The sequence below is a fragment of the Netta rufina genome (assembly GCF_964035555.1).
Source record: "Netta rufina genome assembly, chromosome: 3".
NCBI lineage: Eukaryota > Metazoa > Chordata > Aves > Anseriformes > Anatidae > Netta > Netta rufina.
In genome coordinates, this window is record NC_140125.1 from 12937298 (window position 1) to 12960816 (window position 23519).

General features: G+C 42.3%; 1 protein-coding gene across 1 annotated transcript in view; it reads left to right on the top strand.

Annotated features, from left to right (window-relative positions):
• Window positions 1–565: 565 nt before the first annotated feature.
• VPS54 (VPS54 subunit of GARP complex) overlaps window positions 566–23519 on the top strand; it is a 48358-nt gene continuing 25404 nt past the window's right edge. The window contains exons 1-8 of the mRNA XM_084283677.1: window positions 566–687; window positions 1084–1195; window positions 10784–10945; window positions 11788–12029; window positions 13429–13507; window positions 15787–15821; window positions 17104–17235; window positions 19876–20261. Coding sequence (XP_084139803.1) covers window positions 10810–10945; window positions 11788–12029; window positions 13429–13507; window positions 15787–15821; window positions 17104–17235; window positions 19876–20261 — 1010 coding nt within the window. The 5' untranslated portion in view covers window positions 566–687; window positions 1084–1195; window positions 10784–10809. The remainder of the gene's footprint in view (window positions 688–1083; window positions 1196–10783; window positions 10946–11787; window positions 12030–13428; window positions 13508–15786; window positions 15822–17103; window positions 17236–19875; window positions 20262–23519) is intronic.

Consider the following 23519-nt stretch of genomic DNA (forward strand, 5'->3'; position numbering starts at 1 on the left):
TCAGCGCCTCGCGTGCCCCTGCATTGCGATACTTTTTGTTGTGTGGTGTTTGAGTGCGTTGTAGACATGGTAAGGTGTGAGATGTTTCACTGGAATGTGCCATGCCCCCGTGTTTCACAGAACAATGCGAGTATCCTGAGCTGCGAGGGACCCACAAGGCGCATTGAGCCCAACTCCTGGCTGCACACAGGAGCACCCAGACATCAGCCCGGGTGCCTGAGAGCATTTTCCAAACGCTTCTTGAGCTCTGGCAGGCTCGGTGCTGGGATCTCTGCCTGGGGGACCCTCCCCTATCGTAAACTTCACCACCTTTGGCGGCCTGCTACGGCATTAAATCCTAAAACACGACCCTGAGGGGCACTTCAGGCGTTACAAAGAGCTTTTAGCCCACGCAAAGCTCCTCGCACCCCCACCCCCATCCACCCGGCTCCAGTCCCTCAAATGGCGGCGGTGCCCGCGGCCTCCCCGGCCGGCCGGGGGCAGCCCCTTCCGCCGGCCGCCGCCGCTCCTCCCCCGGGCGGCGGGGAGAGAAGGCGGCGCCTCGGCTCCTCCTCTCAGCCTCCTCCGTGCCTCCTCCGGGCCGACACCGCCACCGACACCGCCCGGGCCGCTTCCCGAGGGCCGCCCCGAGCCCGGGGCAGCGACGTGTCGCCGCGCTAGGCCGCGCCGCCCGGGCCGGCGCCTCAGGTAGGCAGCGGGGAGCCGCCCCCGGCCGCCCTGCCGCTAGGCCGCCCGTACAGGTGCCACCGCAACCTCAACCCTGGGGTCCCCCCCTTTTTTGGTTTAAAGGCCGGGAAAGTTGAATAATTTCCCTCAGGGCCCTTTGTCCGGGCCGCCCCCAAGCCGTGTGCGCAGCGAGGCGGGCGGTGGGGGCGCTGAGGGGAAGGGGCGCCGAGCCGGGGAGCGTGCAGCTCTCCACTCTAAAGATAAATTTCGCATTTCCATGGCAACCCCGGGCAGTTTGGAAAGTGGTGCCTGGTGGTTTTGTGTGTGTGTGTGTGTGTGTGTGTGGACGGGAAGGCGTTGTGTGTGGAAATGTCAGCCTTCCCTGGCCGGGCACTCACTGGGCTTTTTTCCACGCAGGTCCTCGGCGCGCTGCTGCCCGGCTACACCATCAGGAGGGTTTCTGTATGATGCAACTGGAAGAGATATGACGACGGCCTTCCTCAGATGCTCTTGGAGTGTTTTCACTAAGGTACGGCGTGGTGGCACCGTGCTCTGCACGGACAGCTTTTATACTGACCGGCATAACGCTTAGAGAAGGTGTTTTTGGTTTTCTCCATAATGCCCAGCTGGGATGGGGAGCACAAAACGATTTGTTGTTTGTTTGTTTACAAATATCATTCGGAAGCGTGGTGGTTCCTGAGTTTATAGACAAACAGAATCACAGCCACTTCCTTCATGGTTGTGGCACTGAGGGACACTGTTGTGGCACTGGGGGTGGTTTAGGGATGGGACTCAGCAGTAGGTCAGGTTGGTGGTTGGACCTGAGCATTTTTTAAGGTCTTTTCCAGCCTAGATGATTCTGTGATTCCATGACAAAATTGTAGAGAAACATTGTTTCTTACCTTTCTTTACTGTAATTTTCCAAATGTGGTATGCCCTGTTGAGAGGGACGTAGCTAAGTGTGTTTGTCAAATGCTGACCACCTGTATCACCAAAACATGAACTTTCTCTCTCTTTGAGTGTCCGGTTTTGGCCTTACCATTTTATTGATTCCCTTTTCCTTATCTGTTGTTCTTATATTCTATAAATACTTCGAATTTCTGTTAGAGAACATCGAGTGATCTCAAACTTGTACCAGTTCTAAAGTACATCAAAATATTTATTTGATGATAAACCTGGATATGTGCTTCTGGGTGTTTTGAAGTACAGGCGGTGTATTGACTTTACTGTCTTACTCGCATCCTGTCTGATGGAGTCCTTAACAAGAAGAAGGCATGTGGAACAAAGATCCCCAAGTGTGACCGCAGTTGTCCTGTACAGCTACAGCTGCTTTGTGTCCCTGTGAGAAAGTCGTCTTACTGAAAACCCTGACTGCAGTATGTTAATTGTTGTAGTGGCTGCAGTAATTGCTGCTTTACTATAGAGCCAGGGTGACTCTTTCCCAAGCTGTAGTTCCCTCGAAATCCTCTGGAAGTCAGACAGTACTTCCGTTGGGTAGGAAAACAATGCCTAACATTAACTAATTGACAGATCTGCAGCTCTCTAAGCAAAAGCCACAGTGCATTGTGCTGGCAGCCTCATCAATGAGGTCTGAAGGCGGTGTGCTGAGAAACAGCTCAACCTCTCTCATCCCATTCCCCAGTAACATCTGGGGTCTTCCCACCGGGTGTCCCTGTGTCTTCGTCACTATCTTTCTGTTGTAGGAGTCTGGTGCGCATATAGAGGAATTTTGCTTTTCTGTTGCCAGCATGAGCTTCATGGGATAAAAGGACATCTATTTCCAAGGCTGAACAGAAACATTTCCCCGAGAAGTGTCAGGAGCCACTAGAGAGGGCAGAGAAAGCAGTCTGCAGACTTGTTCTTTGTTGGTTTAAGTGAGAAGAAGTTGGGAAGTGGAATCAGGTATCGTTTCTCCTTTTGGGGCTCCAACTTGGTGTAAAAGCCACTTCTGCTTTCCCTCTTCAGACTTTTGGGGAAATAAGGAACCGTATGTTTCTTGAGCAGAAGAGTCAAGGGCCACAGACATCTTACAATACAAGATTTAAAATCCTCCAAGTTGGCAGGCTCAGCCAACCTTTTTTTTATTATTATTATTTTTAAAAAATCTTTATTTTGTTGATTCTTGCTGATTTACAAATAAGGCATAAAGAGAGAAAGTGTGTGCATGAATGGATGTTCTATGTATGTATTTCTGGGGCTTCATACTATTAATTCCAAAGAAATATTTTCCAACACATGTAAGGTTCTCTGTATCTAACTTTTTGCACCTACCTCACCTAGATATTAGGCAAAAAAAAAAATGTATTATTTTCAAAATAATGTATTGAATTGTTTTCTTCCTACTTAAAAATGCTGGATCAGTTTTCTGACCAGATGTTCCAAAACACTCATATTTAGATAGTAGAAATATCCTAGCATTTTCTCTATGAATCTGGTCTTAAAACATGAAAAGAAACACACACACACCCCACCTGAGGTGGCATGCAGTGGGTTATTACAGTTGCAGTAGCTTATTTTGTGCTTTGCAATATGGTAGAGTGTGTCCATCGGTATTATACAGTTACTGTAAGCAGCAATGTGAGACCTTGCTTCTATTTTTTGGTATTCTAAATGTAGCATAGCCATGCTCTACTTTTTTATGTTTATAGAAATATTTTTCATTCTTGTAAGTGGAAGCTCCTTGAGGGGTAAAAAGGCAGTGATGAGAATCGAATCCCTTTCGACTGATCTTCTGTTGGGATGGTGTTAACATCACAAGAACTATTAACAAACACGGGTAGCACTTGCTGATGCTCCCCAAGGTGAAGTTTTGTTGGTCTTGCTTGCAGAATACTTGCCCTACAGAGCAGCTTCCTGCCTCTTGCTTGTGGACTGGGGTTGCTCAATAAAACTGTAGAAAGTATGATGTGCCAGCTCTTGGATAACCACTGATCTCAGCTTTTTGCATAATGGCAGAACTGTTAAATATATTTTATTTAACTGAAATAGTTATTTCACAGCTGCTTGCAGTTTTTCAGAGCTGTGGTATGGTGTTGGAAAGCCATGATTCTCATGAAAAATCGCATTTTTAGAAAATTAGTTTCAGATTAATGAATTGAGCCTAACCCTGACGAAGATAGCAAGTGGAAAGCCTGTGCAGGGAAACCTGCTGTTGACGCAAATCCCCGTGAGCTTCTGTCTGACTCCTTTCAAAAAGTCAGAACCTTACTGTTACAGTTTTTGCTCTGGCTGATGTAGTTCTGCCTCTCCTCAAAATGTCACTACTCCGCAGGCTCTGCCTTTGACAGACTTTAGCTGGAGTGTCTGCCGGGGCTCCTTGATCTCTGTTCAGCTGCACGTACCTTTGTGGAGCTGTACGAGATGCTCGAGATGCTCATGTTTCACCATTTTCCAAGGAGATGATGCACACGGTAATGCTGGTGCCTGACAAGAGTTCAAAGATCTCGCTCCTTTGTTGTGTGTTAGTGTGGGCAAATAACCACAAGGGCTTTTCTTTTCTGATAGAGGTTTTTCCTGCTTTGTTAATTGTTTCTGAATGATTCTGCCACTCGTGGCATTGAAGAACTCGACGCTTAATGACCTAAATAGCTGTAGGAAAGACTGCTCCAGCACAGAAGCTGCCTTCTGACTTCAGATTAGCGTTCATCATTGGGAAGTCAGGTTTCCAGATGAGAAGAAATGTGTTTGGCACATTGGATACATCACAGATGTTCCATTTAATTTGTTTCATTTAATACCTGGAGAACTGTGAAATACTACTTCTGACATAGCTTGTCTATAGGGAGACAGATCTCTCTCAAATATTTAACAAAATATTTACACCTGTTTATTATTCTAAATAATTTGTGGGTACGCTCACTCAAACAACCATAGACTATTCAGCACTGGGGGCTTTACAGGGTAACTTTTTTCAGAGGATCTTATTTTTATGTTTAAAGAAGTGGTGCTCAGCTAAAGCTCACGTGGCTCTTTTTTAACTTTTATTTTCATTTTAAATCTACTGCCAAGGTGACTTCAGCTAGGGAAGGCAAAAGAAACTGGTACAAACTGTCGTGGTATGAAAATCTGCTGCTGTTTTGCCCTGGCCTTGTAGTCTGCACACAGTGCAGTGGGGATGTAGCTGTCGTGTTCATTGTAGTCACGTTATTTTTTTTTTTTTTTCCTCTTTCCTCATTTGAGGAAGGCTCTGCAAGGTGGCGTTATGAAGGAGATGATGCAGGGCAGGATGGTGGCATTGTTAATTAAGCTTTTCAAATGCTCCTGCTTTTACGTGGTCCCTGGTTGCTGAGAAAGTAGCACAGTCTGTCTCGGCTCAGCACGGCCCAACCCACTGCAGAATATGCTGGCTTGTGACAGCACACGTGGCGGAGAGCAGGACAGATGGGAGATATAGGATAACTGATAAACGGCCTCCTTGTCAGGTCGCTTTCCTTCCAGCAGAGCTCATCTGGGCGGTCAGCACTCCTGCTACCTTTGTGGACAAGGTGGGAGTAGGAGATTGGAGATGCTATTACTGGGTGTGCGGAATGCACTGAAATACCTGTGTGTGTGTGAACAGAAACACATGTGTAATTAGTCAGCTTTCAGAAGGCTGGGCTGGCACAGGCTCCTCTCCAAGTTGTGTAAGGAAACGTGCTGCTGAAATGTGCACCAAGCGTGGATGGCTCCTCCTGGGGACAAGTCACAGCTCTCCTCCGAATCTAGCCTTGCCTTCCCCCGACAATCTGCTTCTTGCTCTGAAGCCCCAGGATGTAAATAGGTATTCAGAAAAAGCTTGAGTTCGCAGAACAGCTTCCGCAGCCTTAACCTCATTCTCTGAAACTGCTTAAATCTTTTTACTGAAAGCTCACCCTCTTGGCACCCCTCCTGAAAGAGAGATGTCTGTCTTGAGGTGTTGGGGCAAGCGGGGAAACTTCAGCCCGAGGAATTAGCTGGTTGAAAGAAAATGAAAGCTTGCGTGAGCCAGGGCTGCTCCATATTGTCTTACAAAGGTGGTGTGTACTTTGCTCCTACCGCGGTTTCCTTGTTACAAGGTTAAACCTTGCTGATTCAACAAAGAACTGTAAAATAGCAGTGGGAAATCTAGGCTTTTGAGGACAGGGTAAATACACCGGACCAATAACGGGCACATCGTTGCCTGTTGAGGCCCTGGAAGCAATCCCTGGTGCATTTTTCTCTCCCAGTAACGTTTCAAGTATCCGTTTCTTGATAAGTATCTGCAGTATTTATCACTTCTCTGGAAACAGTAAAATGTTTTGCTTTAATGTGAGTTGTGGGTGGCTTCTGATGGTTTTCCGTTCCAAAAGGGCCTCTTCTCAGGTGTTGTGCTTGAAGCCAAAGCTGCGTTTGGAGAGGAGCTTCTATGAATAACATGAAGGTTTGGAGTTAATAAGCTCTGTGTTCCTGGGTGTCTATTGTAGTACCAGCTAACTAATCAAAACTACCAATTTAAGTTGGAGTTAATACTAGTAGGTGAGATTTATTTTCATTTGAGAGGTAGAGTGCAGATAAAGGAGAAATTACTACCTACTTCTGCACCTTGCAGGGACTGTGCTGGCTTCATAAATTCTAATTTGTATTGTTAGCACAAAATTACAGCTTTACAAACCAGAGCATGCACACATGAAAATTTCCAGCAAAAGAAAAAAAAGATTAATTCACTTGAAGTTGCTGCCTCAAGTAGCAAACAGAAAAGTGCTTGATAGTGCTAACGGCAAACTGCCAGCAAACGAGGAAATCTGAGAACGAAGCTAACCACGGGTAGGTGAGGCTTAGTTTGTGCCTCGTGTGACAGGGTGTGCATATGGAGCTGTGTACTGCTGCTTCAGTAGCAGAGGGTAACAGAATATGGAAAGGCAGTTTCTGAGGAACTTCACCCAGTTAGTAAGAGCTTAATAAAAGCAACACGTGCACAGGAGTTACAACCATCCCGTGCAATCACTTCTGAGTAATACCCAGAGGTTGAATCGTTTGTTATGCTCTCCTTTTAGCTGCTGAAAGCTTGCTTGTGTAACTTCAGTCATAGAGCAGTCATCGCAACACTTGTTAAAACTGATATGATTAAGATATTACTAACTGCACAGATCTCATCCTGTGCTGAGTGTACGGTATGCACGCGTGAGGTTATTGCATTTATCGTTACAGACATTTTATTCAACGCTGCTCATTGTACAACTGTGTCATATCGTAGTTGCCAAGCCTGTTACTGAATGAGGATGTTTTCAGAGGAAGCTGTGTAATGGTTAAACACGAAATACTAATCTTCGTGTGTTCAGACCGTCAGAGCGCTGTGAATTTGCATCATCGAAGCTGTTTTCTTTGTGGTGGTTGAATTTGAAGGGGAAAAAAGTTTAACTTCAGTGACAGTAAGTCATCACAACAGTGTAATTCAATGTCATCCTTTAACTAAGGAAATGAATAGTGTGTGCAGGGTGGGTTTAATACATCGAAGGCACGTTGCAAACACAGCCGTAATCCTCTATTTCCATTATTTCTCTAGTACCTAATCCCTCAGGTTTTTTATTATGCTAGTTTAGTATGCGTTGCTAGACAAGATGTGAGTAAATTACAGTGATTGCTGGAGAGAACAGAGTTAATCTAACCCAGTTTTAATTGGATGTCACTTAAATATTGATGCCATGAAGTCACCCAGATGCATATCCGTCTTGCTGCACATATGCTCTCCTAAGCAGGAGGCTCAGGGGATGCACCGTCTCCTAACTCATCCCGCCCAGCTTATTCAGTTGGCTCCATTTACCTGCGTTTCACTTGAAGTTGAAAGAGTTAAAATATCCTGCGGCAGTTTTGTTCCACGTTGATGTTGAAAGTCATTGTTTCTCGGGTGTTTAAATCAGCAACTTCATGTATCGCCGCATATTTTAAAACGCTGATTCAGAAGGCTGGTTATAAATCCATTTCTCTCGCAAGTGTTTAGCAGTGTAGCTCAAGGAAAGGCCGTTCTGCTGGTGGGCAAGTGAAACGGCATTTTTGGGTTGTCTGCCAGGTTAACAGACACAGAAGGGCTCAGGTGTAGGCCAGGATTTTTCTCTTAAAATAAGCTTCTCACATTTTCCTTGGCAATTTGGATTTAATTCTGGTAATTCTGTCTGGTTGTCTGTCTTTTTATTTTCTTTTCCTTCCTCTATCCGAAGCAATTCTTCCTAATTTAAGGACTGCAGTTTGGGGAATGCCCGTTTTTGGCAGCACAGATGAGAATATTCCTCTGCAAACGTGGCTGTTGGCTGAGGTTAATTATCCATAAGGCCCTGACTTATGAGTCTACTAGAATAGCTGTTAACTATGAATAATTTAGTGCAGCATCGTATTGCATGCCACTTAAGAAGGTCTCTGTCTGTGAATCTTTATATCTCCCTGAAATCCACTCCTTGAAATTCTGTTGTGCCCTTCTCGTTCTGTTTTCAGGTTTTGTCAGTGTCCGAAGGCAATGTGAATTTTTACCATTTTCACCCTAAAATATACCTGTGAAAGAGGAGGTATCGTTCCTTTGTGAAAATTTGAGGTATTAAACCTGTCCTCGTTGTTAAATTGGCCTTTTAATGTATTTTAAATCTTGCTCCTGCACATGGCAGCTAGCGTTTTCTCCGCTGAGATTTATGTACTTCAGACGATTTCCATCTTGGAAAATACTTTGAAGCAATGCTTCGTTATAGGGGAAGGAGAGAGGTTTAATGAAAGACTCGCTAACAAGGGGACAAGATTTCGGTGCTTCCTACAAATTGCTTTAGCTGCTCACACATCTGCTAGAGCAGGCTGTGTCTCATTACAGAGGCTTTTTTTCGGGAGAAAAACTGCAAAAACACAACTTTGAAGCAGTTCCAAGTGTGGATAAATTTACTGTATGCCTTTAGGAGACTTGATTATTATATTTCAGCACCGGATGTGTTTTTCAAGATGCTAAAGTGATATTGTTCTGTCATTATCACGAGCAAGATTTTTCACTAAACACCCGAAAACATTAGGGAAGAGCTTCATAAAGAAAGAATATGCTTTGGGAACGCAGAGAGACACAAAAATGTGAAGACTTAACAGGAGTAGCATTGAAAAAAAGTTTTCTTTGGGACATTTTAGGGAGCAACACTGATGTTTATGATATCTAAGGAAGGTCTGTCACACATTTGAGTTGTTTTGCTTTGTTTTTATTTCTTTTTTCCCCTGTATTGCTCTGTCCAGATTTCCTTTAGTGCTCCTGTTCTATACCTTGAGCTGTAACTTCAGTGTTGATTTAACTGGAAACCTGGGATACTCCTTCCCCACAAAAAAGGGAGACAGATTTTCAGCTTTTTGGCACATTTGTAGAAAAAAGGGTTCTGCTGGTCTGTTTTCACCCCTTAAAAGTCACTTTTAAAGCATGTTACCCTCATTGTCGTACAGCGTAGTTAGAAGGGGGAAAAAGGCAAGGGTACATCAGCACCGTGCTCAGTGTTGGCTTATTTTTATGCTCCTGCTCATTGGGATGCTGTCTTACAGCTGTGCGTATCTTAGCTTGTCTTCAGAACTGTTTTGTAGGGCACTTCCAACCCTGTTTAGAAAGCAGAACTTTTTTTTTTTTCCAGATGAGATTTGCTGCAACGTACGTGCTGCTGTTAGAAGTTGACACGGTGACGTGCAGTCATCCCTCGGTGCCTACTCGAGTGATTGAAGATGAAATAGGCCTTTTATCTTCCTGTGCTCCTTCACAGGGTAGTAAGTAATTTAGGTGTCCCTTAGGGGTTGGCAGTTAAGCGTTCAGATTTTGCAGGATGTGTTTATTTCTCTTTAGAGGATTCAGATCAGTCCCTTTGAACAGGTGCTCTTGGAGCCGTGCATTATAGGGAAGTTTTAATAAACTCTCCGACCTGTATTAGTTGTGCAGTTTATTACGGAGCTGGCCAACGCTTTGATAGAAATGCAGCTTTGTTTGCAGACGGAGGGAACTCGTGCTGGTGTTCAGTCCTGGTGTACGATTTCTAAGGGTGTTTATTTTCAAACGAAGTCTTTAAAATTCAACTGAAGATTAGTGGGACTTTCCCTCCTCCAGGGCTTTTTGATCTGGGTTGTGATTGTCTTCTCTGTGCGAGTGCTTTTAGTACGGAAATAAACTCCTGTTTATTGTGCTGTGCTAGACAGCCACGAGAAGGGGAATTACCATTTTTCCTGGATGGAGTTAGGGAAGATGTTTGTGCTCTCTGAGTACTGCATGCTCGTGTTTTTCTCACGCACGTGGCGTGCTCGTCGGATCCTGATTTGTCTGAAACTCCAGGATGCCCTCCGACATCAGATTCCAGCTGCTGTAAATGCTGAATGCTGTATCATTCGCGTGGGTCGTCGCTGCTGGGCTCTCCCCAAATGGCAGGCGTAGGTTTTAGAGCTCCTTTGGGAAAAAACAGCGCGTGCGAGGCAGCGGGGCGAGGGCACCCGCTGCGACACACCGCGGTTCAGCCTCGCTGAGCACAGCTGCCTACCTGTGCAGACGTCTGGCACGCTGCCTCTGCCTCCACCAGAGCGAGGCCAGGAAGCTCCAGCAGCTTTTGCGAGCCCCCCAGCAGCGGTTTTACACCCAGCTCCAGGCTGGGAGCGCTGAGCTAAGCCCGGCACGCAGGCTGCCTTTGCACAGGTCTTGTCCTACAACGCTGCTTCAGGTGCTGGGATCCTCTGTGTCTTCCCTTGCCCTGCTGTATGTGTGCAGGGCAGCGCCAGGACAGTATGAAACACGTACAGAAAATGAAGGTGATCTCCTCCCTCTGTTACATTCCTTTACCTGCACTATTTGGTACCTCGGAGGGAGTTTTACTGCCAACGTGACTGCAGTGCTTCTGGCAGCAGAAAGGCAGAAGTGCCTGAAAGATTTCCGTTGCTGTTAACGTCAGAATTTATTGGTGCTGTGCACAGGAACAAGCCAACCTTCATACCTGAAGGTGTGGGAGGAAACGGACGGTGAAGTTACATTCTGCCTTTTATTTTCGTCTTTATTTTTCATGTTCTTATTGAAATGTGTCAGTTAAATTGTTGCAGTATGAAAAAACAAACCGAAATCTATGTAACTGACAGAGCGTTTCTTTCTTGTTAGTCCGCAGCCAGAACTTCATTAAAGCCGTGGTGTTTGTTGTTTCTCCTTCAGCTTTTATCAAGTGGTGATTTTATGCAATGGCATCGAGCCACAGTTCTTCACCAGTGCCTCAGTCAAACAGCAGCGATGCTTTCTTTAAAAAGGAAATGGATGTGGCCAAGCGCTTTCGACCTGTGCAGTCACTGCCTGATGTCTGTCCCAAGGAGCCCACAGGTAATGTTAATGTGCAAGGAGAGTGAAAACACTGTTATGTTTGCTAATGTGAAAATCCATTTTCAATTCTTCAGTCAAATTTCCAAATTCTCTTGCATTCTGTGTGAAGCGTACTAAGCCGTGGCCTTATTTCAAATTATGCTGTAGTTCTGCTTCTTACCATCCAGTTTCCTTTTAGATCTCCACGTTATAGGAAGGGTCTTGTCTGTGTGATTCTACACTGTAGCTATGATTCTTACCACAAACAAGAAAAAAGGTGTGTGTGGAACAGATCTATCCAGCGTGCTTGGGGTCTTGTTGCTCTACTTCTGTGTTACACCCCAGCCCTTTTGCAGTGGGAAGCAAAAGACCAAGACCTGTCTGTACCATTGTCATAAGTCTCTAGTGGTATCATAAGACCTGGTTTTGGTCAAAGTCATAGCTGCTGCAGTATACCAAAGCTTAGTTGATAAAGAGAGGTGGTGGGATGGGATCTGAAGAATTAAGGAATATGATTCTAGTGAATTTCGACTGTGTTTCTGATCAAGTAGTCCAGATTTTTAATAATGTGTGTAAGGAGTTGGATTTTTTTTTCTTCTTCAGTGGAAGTTAATGGTTTTGAGCTAAAGATATTTAGTGAGTGTGGATACACTTTTTTGTTCAAAACTTGTGTTGGTTAATGTGATAGAAGAAATGCAAGGTAGCATTGAAGAAATGAAAATGTCGTGTCTTCTGGATAGGTAATTCTGATCCACTGTGTAATTGTTAAAACGTAGCTTGTTTAAAGATCACATTTTAACAAAAATACAACTTTTGGTTTCTCATCTTAAAAACACACAACTGTCTTGTCTTTTGTGCCGCAGGCGATCCCAATAACTTATGTGACAGCCCATCTCTAGTTGCGGATCAGCACAGATGGACTATTTATCATTCCAAAGTCAATCTCCCAGCAGCGCTAAATGATCCTAGGTTAGCAAAAAGGGAATCTGATTTCTTTACAAAAACATGGGGAGTGGACTTTGTGGACACTGAAGTCACGCCTTCATTCTACCTCCCACAGATCACCAAGGAACATTTTGCATTATACCAACAGGAAATCACTCCGGTAAGGATGCAAAATTCGATGCACGTGGTACTAGGGGCCAGAAAGAGAGAGGAGAACCTGCTACTAATTAGTGACTGTGCCCGTTAGGAGACCATCTTACAGTTAGCTGATCATTAATTTGTTCTCTAGTGCTTGTTGACTTTCCATTAGGCATTTCTTGTTTTATAATCTCAATATTATTAGTGTGAAAAATGTCTAAATTCCGTCTAGAAAGTTCCATGTTTTTTCACTGTTATTTCTGAATACTGCAGTCTGCACCAGGGCTTGCATTTCATATTCGTTCTTTCTGATTATCAGTCCTTTTTCTGTAAGGATTGTTTAATGATTGAGCTCTACAGTGCAACGTAATGTTTTAAGACCTTTGGATCAAATATAAAACATGAGTAAGTGCTGCAAGGATTAGAGATATTTCTAAAGAATCTCCAATTTAAACATTTATACATAAAGTCCTAAAACTATAAATAGATCTATTATTTCAATGATTTCTTTTGTAACAGGAAATTTTAAGCTACATCTAAGGACACCAGGACCAGTAGGAGACTTCTAAAAACTCTTAAAATACAGGTGTCAGTAAGTATGTAGTAACATTCTTTTTTTATTATTTTATTTTGAACTGAAAGAACATACAGAAGTCTCCCACTGTTTTCTGCTTCCTTGGTTTGTAACTTTCTTACCGTTCTGCTGTTACAGAATTGGCTGCAGGAAGTGTGTTACTTGTGTAAATCACAGTTAAAGTATGTCAAAGGGAATTGTCTGTAATGCCATTCATTCACACGCTCGACATTTAAAGCATTTAAGAGCTCTGTTAAAATTAATGTGTAATGCAGTGACTGCAAATGAAAGAAGGTTTTGGAAAGAGGAACTGGCCCGTGATGTAGCTTCTAGAAGAGATCTAGCTATCTATCAGTGGTCTTTAGAAGCATAGTTTCTGATCGTTATGGTCTCTAGTGCTGACTGCACCTGTAGGTAAAACTTGAAGCTCAGCATGACAAAACAAGATGTGTGATTTCAGCTAGGTGTCCATTAACAGGATGTTGAAGCAGTATCTACTTTGATTCAATTCATTTAGCAATGAAAAAGCATTTACTTTGTTGGTGTGATTTCTGGGTCAGAGAGCAAATAAGCATTTGGATATGTAATTACAACCAATCTGTGATTATCTCCTGTTATACAGAGAGGTTATTTTGGCTTTTCAATAACTGAAAAAACAATGTAGCAACCAAAATTTTTAACCTGTGGACAAACATCTGAACTTTTAAGAGGAAAAAAATATTACTGTGAAACTGTCAGAATTACTTGGCATGTTGCAGTATGTTTCCATGAAAATGTTCCATTTTAAAAAAAGATGCTTTTTCTTTCAGTCTCAGAGTAATTTTTTAATATATTTTTTGTTTTGCAGAGAGAGAAGGTTCATGAAAGGTGCAGGAATATTTGTCCTCCTAAAGATACCTTCGACAGGACTCTGTTACACACCCATGGTATAGTCAAAGCCCTCCTTTTGTCATTAAAAAGTCGTTCCTTTAATGAATACTATAACATACTGATCATCTCTTTTACTTGCTCATAGGCTTCATGTGCAAAAATAGCTGCTGGTGATTTCTTTGTAACAATAATTGAAAACCCAGACACGATTGACTAGATGTATTTGTGACCACTGCTCATACCTGATAGGCCAAAATGTTTGTGAGACCTGCTCATAATTTTTTTTTCTTGGCATGTTTACATTCATGGAAGGTCACTAAGTCCCTGGCAGTGTTTTCTTTAACTTTCTTTTGTTGAAGATAAGCTGAGACTATTACAGCAACCTTCTAGCAGCTCTTGACTTTGCAATGAAGAGCAGCAGCAGTGAGCCATTTCTGGCTCTGCCATGAGGATCAAAGAATGGCTGAAGGGGAGGTGACCTCTCAAGATGGCCTAGTCCAAACCCCTTGCTCAAGCAGGGTCACCTCAGGCAGCTGCCAAGGACCCTGTTCAGTCTGGTTTTGAGTATTTCTACAGATAAAGACTACACAGCCTCTCTGGGCAGCCTCTTTCAGTGTTGGCCACCCACACCATAGAAGATGGAATTTTTCACGTTTCATTTTGTACTTGTTGCCACTTGTACTGTCAGTGGCCACCACTGAGAAGAGTTTGGTTCCCTCTTCTCTACGCTCTCTCATTGGATTTTTATAAACACTGAAAAGATTCCCCCCAAGCTTTTCCATGCTAAACAGCCTGAGCTCTCTGTTTTTCCTTGTATGAAATATACCCCAGTCCCTCATTCATATTTGTGGCCCTTTGCTGGACTCGCTGCAGTATGTCCGTTCCTTTCTTCTACTGTGCAGCCCGGAACTGGATACGGTGCTCCAGATGTGATCTCACCAGTTCTATGTAGAGAATCAGCTTCCCTTGACCTGCTGCCAGTGTTTTTCCTAAAACAGTCCAGGATACTTTGCCACAAGGGTGCAGTGCTGGCTCACGGTTGGTTTGTTGTCCAGTAGGACCCCCCCAGATCCTTCTCTGCACAGATGCTGTGCAGCTGCTCAACTCTCAGTGTGTAGTGTGCCTGGGGTTATTCCTCCCCCAGGTGCAGGGCTTTGCATTTCCTATTGTTGAACCTCATGAAATTCCACTCTGGCCATTTCTGTTTAGTGTTTCTATCATTACTGTTAGCAAGGACTACCTGGAGCACTTTTTTTTTGGTGTCTGTGGGCTGAATTTCAAGATTTTATAGAAATAGTTCAGCAAGTATGAAACTCGACAAAGGAAGGGGAGAGGCAAAATGAAAATGAAAATCACAAGTCAAACAAAAGGGAAATAAACCCTTATAAACTGCAGCAAGTTTGTAATATTTTTGTGTTAAAGTTTCTGATAAAAATGAATTGAAGATTAATTTGCAAATCACTGTTTGATCAGGCTCATCTATATCAATTGTCTACATGTAATGCAACAAGAAGCATTCGGTAGTGTACTGCTTGTGATCAAGTTGTTCTTCCAGTCAGCTTTCTTCCTTCTTTTCCATGCAAAAGGCAGCCCTTCTGCAGGGTTTCCCTGGGCTTGTTATTTTGAATTAGCTCTTCCTCAGTGAATCTGTTTGTGGCACATACTGTGAAAGACAAGTTCCTTCTTTAGGCTTAGCTTTAGCCATTTTGAAAGAGCTTTGGTTTTAGAAAGAAAAAAAAATACGGTGTTACCAAAGTATCTGGACACTCCTTTTGTAGGTGGGAAATTCCTAGAAGCATCATTTGGTAAACTGAAATTCTGGATTTTCTGTGGTTTCTTTTTTAGGCATTGCTTGTTTTTCCCCAGCTCTGGTCCACAAGACCTGGCCTTTCACTTCCGTAAGAGTTGGTCTGTCCAACCACTGAGAACAGCAGAATGATTCTTAGGTTTCCTTTAGTATTTCAATACCAATCAAGTAACAGAGAGGTGAGAGAAATGTGGGAGATAATTCTGATGTCCTGCTTACCATGCTTGTCAAGAACAGGGAGACTGTCCAGCTGAGGTACAGGCTTTACCCAGTCAGATCTTGAAAACCTTCAAGGATGGAGGCTATTCAATCTCTGGACAGCCTGCTTGACTGTCCTCATGATGAAAAAGGTTTTCTTGTTCAGTCGGAAGTTTTTTTGTTTCAATTTATGGTCCTGTTACTTGTCCACTCACTGTGAGGAGTCTGGCACTGTTGTCTTAAAAAATTTTGTAGCATTTTAAAATATTCAAGGAAATTGTTTTTAATTCTTTGCTCATGAATGAATTCTTGTGTTTTGCTTTATTTTAGATAAATCCAGGACAGATCTGGAACAAGTACCTAAGGTATGGTTTCTGTGAACTCTAAACTTTTATAAGGATTTCTCACATATAGCCTTGAACATATGGATGTACTCTCCTGTTACATGGAAGTCTTGTCCAAGCTGATCACTTGAACTGATTATCAAGAGTGTCTGCGATGCTCAGAATTTACAAGAATTAAGAACAAGATGCTTTTTCTTTTTTTATTTGGTTAATATTGACTATGATGTTCATTTTGTTCTTACTTAAAGTAAAATACAAATGCCATTTTTTTTTTTTTCATCTTTAATAATTAAAACCTGTTAAAATCTTAAAGCTGGGCAAAACTAGACAGCCTGTGTTTTAGGAGGAAGGGGAAACTGGAGAGTTCAACAGATGTTTGAATATTACATAGTGTGCCACGTAGCATTGAATTTAACCCCTTGAATCCTCAAGGAAAGTCCTTTTGCATAGATGCTTGCAGTATATATGATGTGTTTTTATGCCATGGGTTGACAAAAGACACAACCCTAGATTCCACTTCAGTCTGAATACCTTTTTTATAGGTACATTAAGGAGTCAAAGTGTTAATATGGGTCGGCATCTCTGTGCCAGTTGTGTAGCCTGTTGCTTCAACAGCTGTGACTGCAATGTTTAAAGCCCCAGAAACAAGAGTGTTTGAGTGTAGTGTCATGCTGTAGCCTGTGTTGAACCTCTTAAAATTACACTTCACAAATAAAGGGAAAGGGGAGCTACTGTCTACCTCCAGGTTTATACCAATTTTGTCAAGTAAAAATAATATGATCAGAGAGAACTTCAGACTGATAGTTCTCTGAGATGTATAGAGTTAATGTTAAATGCTATCAAACCTTTCTACAATCAGCACATTTGCTGTGCTGTGCCTAAAGGAGATACATTTGAGGCCCTGTTCCCTTCCAGGGAACACTTGGTGCATGTGAACAGCTGGCTGGATCCTCAGTCTAGCAGAAACCAGGGCCCCAGAAATGAGCATATCAACAGTGGGATGCCTCTGCTTGCTGTGATCCTTTAGGGGATCCATCTGCAATTTGTTGTTTAGATCTTGACCCAGGTCATTTCAGAGTGGACTTCTATGAAAATAAACGTTTGTCAGATCACACATGCTTTTAGGGTGTGAAGTAAATTGGTTAGAAGATCTGTTTGCTTGGATAAATGAAAACTTGTTTTTTGGAGAAGAAAAAAAATAATCAGCATTAGTTTTGTTAACCAGGATGTCTGTTAAACTGGCAAGGATGAGCATAGAGGTGAGAGACATGCTTTTTTTTTTTCTTTTGTTTTTCTGTTTCAGATTTTTATGAAACCAGATTTTGCCTTGGAAGATTCCTTAACATTTAATGCCGTTTTACCATGGTCCCATTTTAGTACTGCTGGTGGAAAAGGAAATCGTGACGCAGCTTCCTCCAAGTTACTTCAAGAAAAGGTAAGAATTTGATGCAACGTGTCACGATACATCCTAGCTGTTACTACAAAGAAGCTATTGGCAGCCAAGTTCATTGCTGCTGTCCTGTATTAGTTGCTAAGACATCAGTATTGAGGACTTTGGCAACTTTGGTTTTACATCAGGTTATACATTGTTAGTAAACAATGCAAGAACTTTTTTCCCTTCTAAATAAATGTATCTGTCAAATCTGTAGGGAGAAAAAATCTGCATATAGCATAGTAATTGGCTAATGATTGCTGAAACTGAATGAAGCAGATATACATTGAGAACTTCAAGATGTAAAGCTCTTTGCTAGGGAGGAAGAGCAATTCCATGAGAAGGTTAAGCTAGAGGTTTTAGGACATCTGCTAAGACTACTGCTTTCTCATGTCTCAGGAAAACTCCAAGGCACTGTGTTTTCTGTGCTAAAAGAAATACTAAATATCAAGCTTTTGTATGTCAGGAACTTCTTTCCTTTTGTTATGTCATCTGTGCTGACAAGGACTTGTGTATGTTGGAGAGCAAGAAAGCAGAGCTGCTTCATTCATACTGGAAACACGTGTCTTTGCTTATTCTTTTTTGGTTTTTAGAGCTATGTATTCAGTATAGAAATCCCCTACTGAATCACTTTTAAGGTATAAGTATCCGTGAAGTAGTTATGGAATGGACTCAAATTATTTTGATTTTCTAACTTCAGTTTTCCTTCCTGCTTAACCTACTACAGCTTCTGGGAGCTGGCATAAAAAAAAAGAGGAGGTGACTCAGAAAAAAAAAAAAAAAAACATCTTCCAGGGGGTCACATGTTTGCAAGTTTCCAGGCGTTAGTCTTCCTGCTTCCCCTCCAGTTCAGGAGGGACAGGCAGGCCCTGCTTTAAGACAACTGATAACTTGCTCCTTCATTGCTTTATCTTCACACATGTAGAGGTGGCTTTTGGAAATACTACTTCGGAGCTTTTGGCAGTTGCTGTCTGAAGTTGAAAAAGCAGTGTCTGGCATGTGCTTGAAACTTTCAGAGTGTGCCTGGGTGAAGGGCAGGATGAACACTCACTAGGGACTTGAATGAAGGAGACCCAGAGCCCACCTGGATGCAGCAGAATGAAAATAAGGTTATAAATCGCTGTGAGCCGTGCTTTTTTAGAGAGATGATAGAAATATCTAAATAGCATAAAGCAGTTCTGTTGCCTCCAAAGCCACATGCATGAAAACCAAATTATTACAGTTTTGTGCTACCAGAATTGGCCCAACTTTTGTTTTATTTGTTTTAAAGGCTCTGAACTGCCCAAAATTTGTTCTCATTTACCAGGTGTAAATATGTGTCCTGCTGCCCAAATTTCATCCTTAGCTCCAGGCACAGTTTTTCAGCAGGTTTTGGAAAACCCTGCCATAAGCTCACACATTTAGGCTATTGCTGCTTATCTACGTGAACAACTCCCCCTGATACTTGTCCATCTTACCTCCTATTTCCTGCCCTACGCTGGGACTGTCAGCTCTTTGAGGCAGGTAGTGTTGTTTTCTTCTGGTTGTTCTATAGTGCTCAACGTAGTGAAAGGGCCTGGGGCATCTGGATGTGACAATCATGTAAATAAATGATAATAATAACCCTTCCTCTGATCCCTGTGTCACAGCCTGTCTCGGCTTCTCCCATGGGCTAGGTGTGTCACAGCTGGTTGGTGGAGGACTTTTTTGATTAAATGTTGTACAAAAAAAGATGGCTTTGCGTATTGCATAAATCCCCAGCATTAAACATATGCAGGATGAAAATAGCTATAAGACAGAAACATTTCTCTGATGTTTTTTTTTTTCCTCTCAATTTCTGGATGGGTCTTTTGAAATTCAGTGTGAGGTTTTGAGTGCATGGCACCTCCCAAAAAAAACAGGTCATCTGAGTATTAGCATTCAGATGAGCATCCTAATGCCTCAGTCCTTTGAGTTTGCATATTCAGCGTAAGCCAGAACACAGAGCTTTTGCAGCTCAACCAACCAAGCCAACCCAGTGGCCTGGTAACACAAAGAATTGGAATTTGTTCGACAGAAAGAATTTGAGTCTCAGGTTCCAAACGTGTAGGTATGCTCTGTCTCTGGAGTCCCACAGTGTCAGCAGACATGAAATAACCTTAGCAGGAGCTCCAACTGGCTGGCAAAAAGCAACGGTAGCCAGACATCTCTTGAGGATTTTTCTATAAAGATGATTCTGCAGCCTTTTAACTGAGCAGACCCAGAGCCGTGCCATCAAGTGCGGTCATGATGCATTTTTATCAACTTGAATGGCTCTAAGTACGTAGTATATTTGCATATGTATGCTGTCCTTACTTGCAAGCCAACCCCTGTGGTACAAAAACTTGGGTATTTTAAAACTATTTGGCTTTCTCTCTTGTCATTTTCAAGCAGGAGAGGCATCAGGTCAGCCTTCCCAAAGTGATTTTTTGAGCTCATTGAGAAACAAATGAGCAAACCACACCAGGTGGTATTTGCTTGTTACTCTGATAAAGGGTTTAATATAATATTATAGCATTTTTTTGTTATTAGCAAATTGTCCTTGTGATACAGTAAGACATTTTGGTTGTACTCTCAATGTATGTTTTCACGGTGATGAACATGCCAAGCCATAACAATGCCTTTCAATTTCTTCCCTCTTCCCAGCTGAGCCATTACCTGGACATTGTGGAAGTCAATATTGCTCATCAGATTTCTCTGCGCTCTGAAGCATTTTTCCATGCAATGACCTCTCAGCATGAGTTGCAGGACTACCTCAGGAAAACCTCCCAGGCTGTAAAATTACTTCGAGAGAAAATCTCCAAAATTGATAAAGTGATGTGTGAAGGATCACTCCGAGTTTTAAGACTGTCGCTCACCAGAAATAACTGTATAAAAGCATACAATAAACTGAAGCTAATGGCTACTGTACACCAAACGCAGCCCACGGTACAGTTGCTGTTGTCCACTTCTGAGTTTGTTGGAGCTTTGGACTTAATAGCAACAACGCAGGAGGTGTTGCAGCAAGAACTTCAAGGCATTCACAGTTTCCGGTAGGTAACCGTCTAGGAAAGTAATAAAAAGCAAACAGAGCTAGAGGGTGTCAAGTATTCTGCTGGCTGATGGGGGTGGTTTTACCTGTGTTTGCTCATTCCTAGAGGACATGGTACAACATGTAAGTAAAGCATATGTAATGTGACTGCTGCATGTGTCAAATATATTTTATTTTGGTGAACTTTTAATATCGAGATGCTCTGTACTCCATTCTTGTCTACAGGTGGTTTAGGGGTGCAGGGGAGTGCACCTGAGCAGTGACTGGACCTTCATCTTGCAGGGTTTGTAGCCCAGAGCTGAGAGATGTTTCTAAGCGGTGGTCTGCAATCCTCATGCAGAGTAGTTCTGCCTCCAGCCTGTCCTTGTGCTGGAAGAAGCTTTGTAAGCAAAAGGCAGTGCAAAGCTATGAAACCATGACTCAAAATGTGGTCTGAGGCTGACAGCTGGTCAGATGGGATGTGTTCAGCAGCACCTCCTCTTGGGGAGAGCTGTATTTACCACGGCCAGGGGTGCATCCTCCTGAGAGGGGTTCATCCCACTGAGAAATCCAGTTCTATAAGCTGCTAGAGTTGGGAAGAAACAGTGGGAAGGTGCTGCCTGAGCTCCTGCTGCTGGTTTTTCACCTGTGTTTGCTATGGTCATGGGGGTTACTGAGTCCAGGGTCCTGTGCTGGTTGCTGCTGTTCATGGTGGATACTCAGAGCTCTGTCTGGGAGATGGTGCTGCACTGGGCAGGGTCCTCTGTGATGTGCAGGAGCATCAGTACATCAGAATCCTTTCAGCTGGTGCAAAAAAAGCTATCATAACTGCTGTGTTCACTACAACAGTGTCATATGCAAAGCTGCCGCTGTGATACGATGCTGGTAGAAGCAGTGTATGTTAAATAGGCTTAGAGATTTGTGTTAGCCAGTTGAGGAGCTGCCTACTTAGTTTCATAAGTTGATGCTATTTTTCTGTTTGGTTTTGAGGTTACGTGGTTCCTGCAACCCAAGGGTTTCCAGTTTTTGTAGTTAAAAACGTGGTTGTTGCTCAATAACTGCAACATGAATATTGAGAACTTTATACGGTTACTGCTGTGGTCCATCTGTGCTGACAAGCTCTGCTTGTAACACCCCTTTTAGCTGGTTTAGAAAAAGAATCAAATTTTATGCAGGAAAAACTCAGAAAAAGTCCTTAAAAGAAAAATATCCCACTTTTTTTTTTTAAGCTGATAAACTTGACCAAGTCATAGTTGTATTTACATTACTGATACTGAGTGTACTTCTACAAACCTGAGACATCAATCAGAATTAGCTTTCTTTTGCAATCAGGTAAGCTAAGTTACATACAGTGCTAGCAGAGGATGCAGTTCTGTTGTCATATTTGATGTTCCAAGAATGTGTCTTTATTTTAAATTCACAATCAGATGTGGTACATACTTGCAGGTAAATATCTCGTCTATGAAAAACAATGTCTGTGAATAATGCCTAGTTGATTGGTATGGTAGAATTAAAAAATAATTTATTTACTTCTTTAAAAAGTGATATGAGTGGGAAAAGTCCTCTCTGCCTTGGATAGTAAAGGCTCAGAAAGCTGAATTAAATGCAGCCTCACTCCTCAGCCCCACCAGGGATGCAAACGCAGCTCTGTGTCTCTGACAAACCCAGCACGCTTGCTCCCAACTCTTACAATAGCCTCTGTGTGTTGCATGTCTGGAGAAATAATGTGCAATGAAAAGATGGGGATCTTGATGAAAACTGCTCAGTAGAATGTTGGTTTGGAAAACAATAATAATAAATTAATGCCATACACAAATACTTCAGCTTTTTTCCACAAAATAGTGAATGACTGTTTGTGGTTTGCTGTGAGCACGAATGCTGCAGCTCTCAAGTGAGATAAATACCTGTTTTATTTGGAGGAGAGAGAAGTTTCCAAGTAATTACTATCTCTTTTTTTTTTTAATCTCTTTTTTTTCCCTAAAATATTCAGTATCTTTTTTTTTTCCACAACCAAACAAAACAAACTTGTTGCTTTAGTGTATTGTGTGTGACAGCTTGTGGAGTTTGTTGTTAAACAGACATTGTTAGCTTTAAATCAAGCCGTAGTGCAGCATCATTCAATGCAAATTGCTGTCTTTAACATAGGTTAATATCCCCTATGATTATACGTATCAGTTACAGCGTTATGATCGTTCCTAGCAACTATTGTAGGGTAGAATTACAGTTCTCGAGCTCTTTAACATTTGCAAGTTCGTCTTTTTAATTAAAAAGATGAACAAACAACGTGTTGATTAAATTACAAATCTCTACTGCCAGTTTTTATGTTGTTTTTTCAATCCTTGTTTGGGGTGTTGGAGATCCAGTACGTTTTTACACGGCTGTGTTGGCAAATCAGACGTCATACAGCAAAACACTGACACCTGGAAGCACTGTTCTCATCTGTAAGCTTTTAATTAATTTTTGCCCTGCACTAACAATTTTACTTAAGGGGATTGTAGCCCAACTACAGTTGTCCAGCTCTTATTGGATATTTCCATATTTACGAGGCATGAGAGGGTAGGTTACATTGGGTTTAAATAAATGGGGCTGATTGTTACAGATACTTGGTGATCTCAATGGTTACTGGAAGCTGGAAAGCTTGGGAGTGTTTGGCATCTCTGAAGTTCTCAATTTTGTTCTTACTCTGCTAAAAGTCTCTCTGGCTGCATGACTTCTAAAGACTACTTGACATATCTGATGGGAGAAATTCCCTCATGGCTTTGTATGAAAACAGTTTGCAAAATATGGTTTAAAATCTGTGATATATGAAAATGTATTTTTAAATCTGAATGGTATAAAAATTGAACACTTTAAAATTCTTGTGTTCTCTGAAAGCCATTCTGTTTTGTGAAGCTGCTCCTGGATCTCAGTCATGTAAAGTAAATACCTTGACTGTATTAAAAGCTCAAATGTTTGAAGTGGAAGAATATTCAGCAAAAGAAGCATTTAACAGCTAGATACAGTCAAGCACTGAGTATTCTTGGTTCTGGTTCCCTTCGTTGGGAAGAGAGGGTGCTCAGCATCTTCCGACAAAGTCTTGCATCCAATTTTAACGTTCCATTAACATTCAAGTCCATATGTTTTTGCTGCAAGGTGATGGTGCCTCTGAAAAATGTGTGGTTTCAGCTGCTCTAAGAACTGAAAGATTTGCGCCTCCCATTAAGCCAGCATTGATTGCATGGAAATTACCTGCTGGGTGGTTATTTTCTTCAGCTGTGAACTAATGATTCATTTTCAGGTT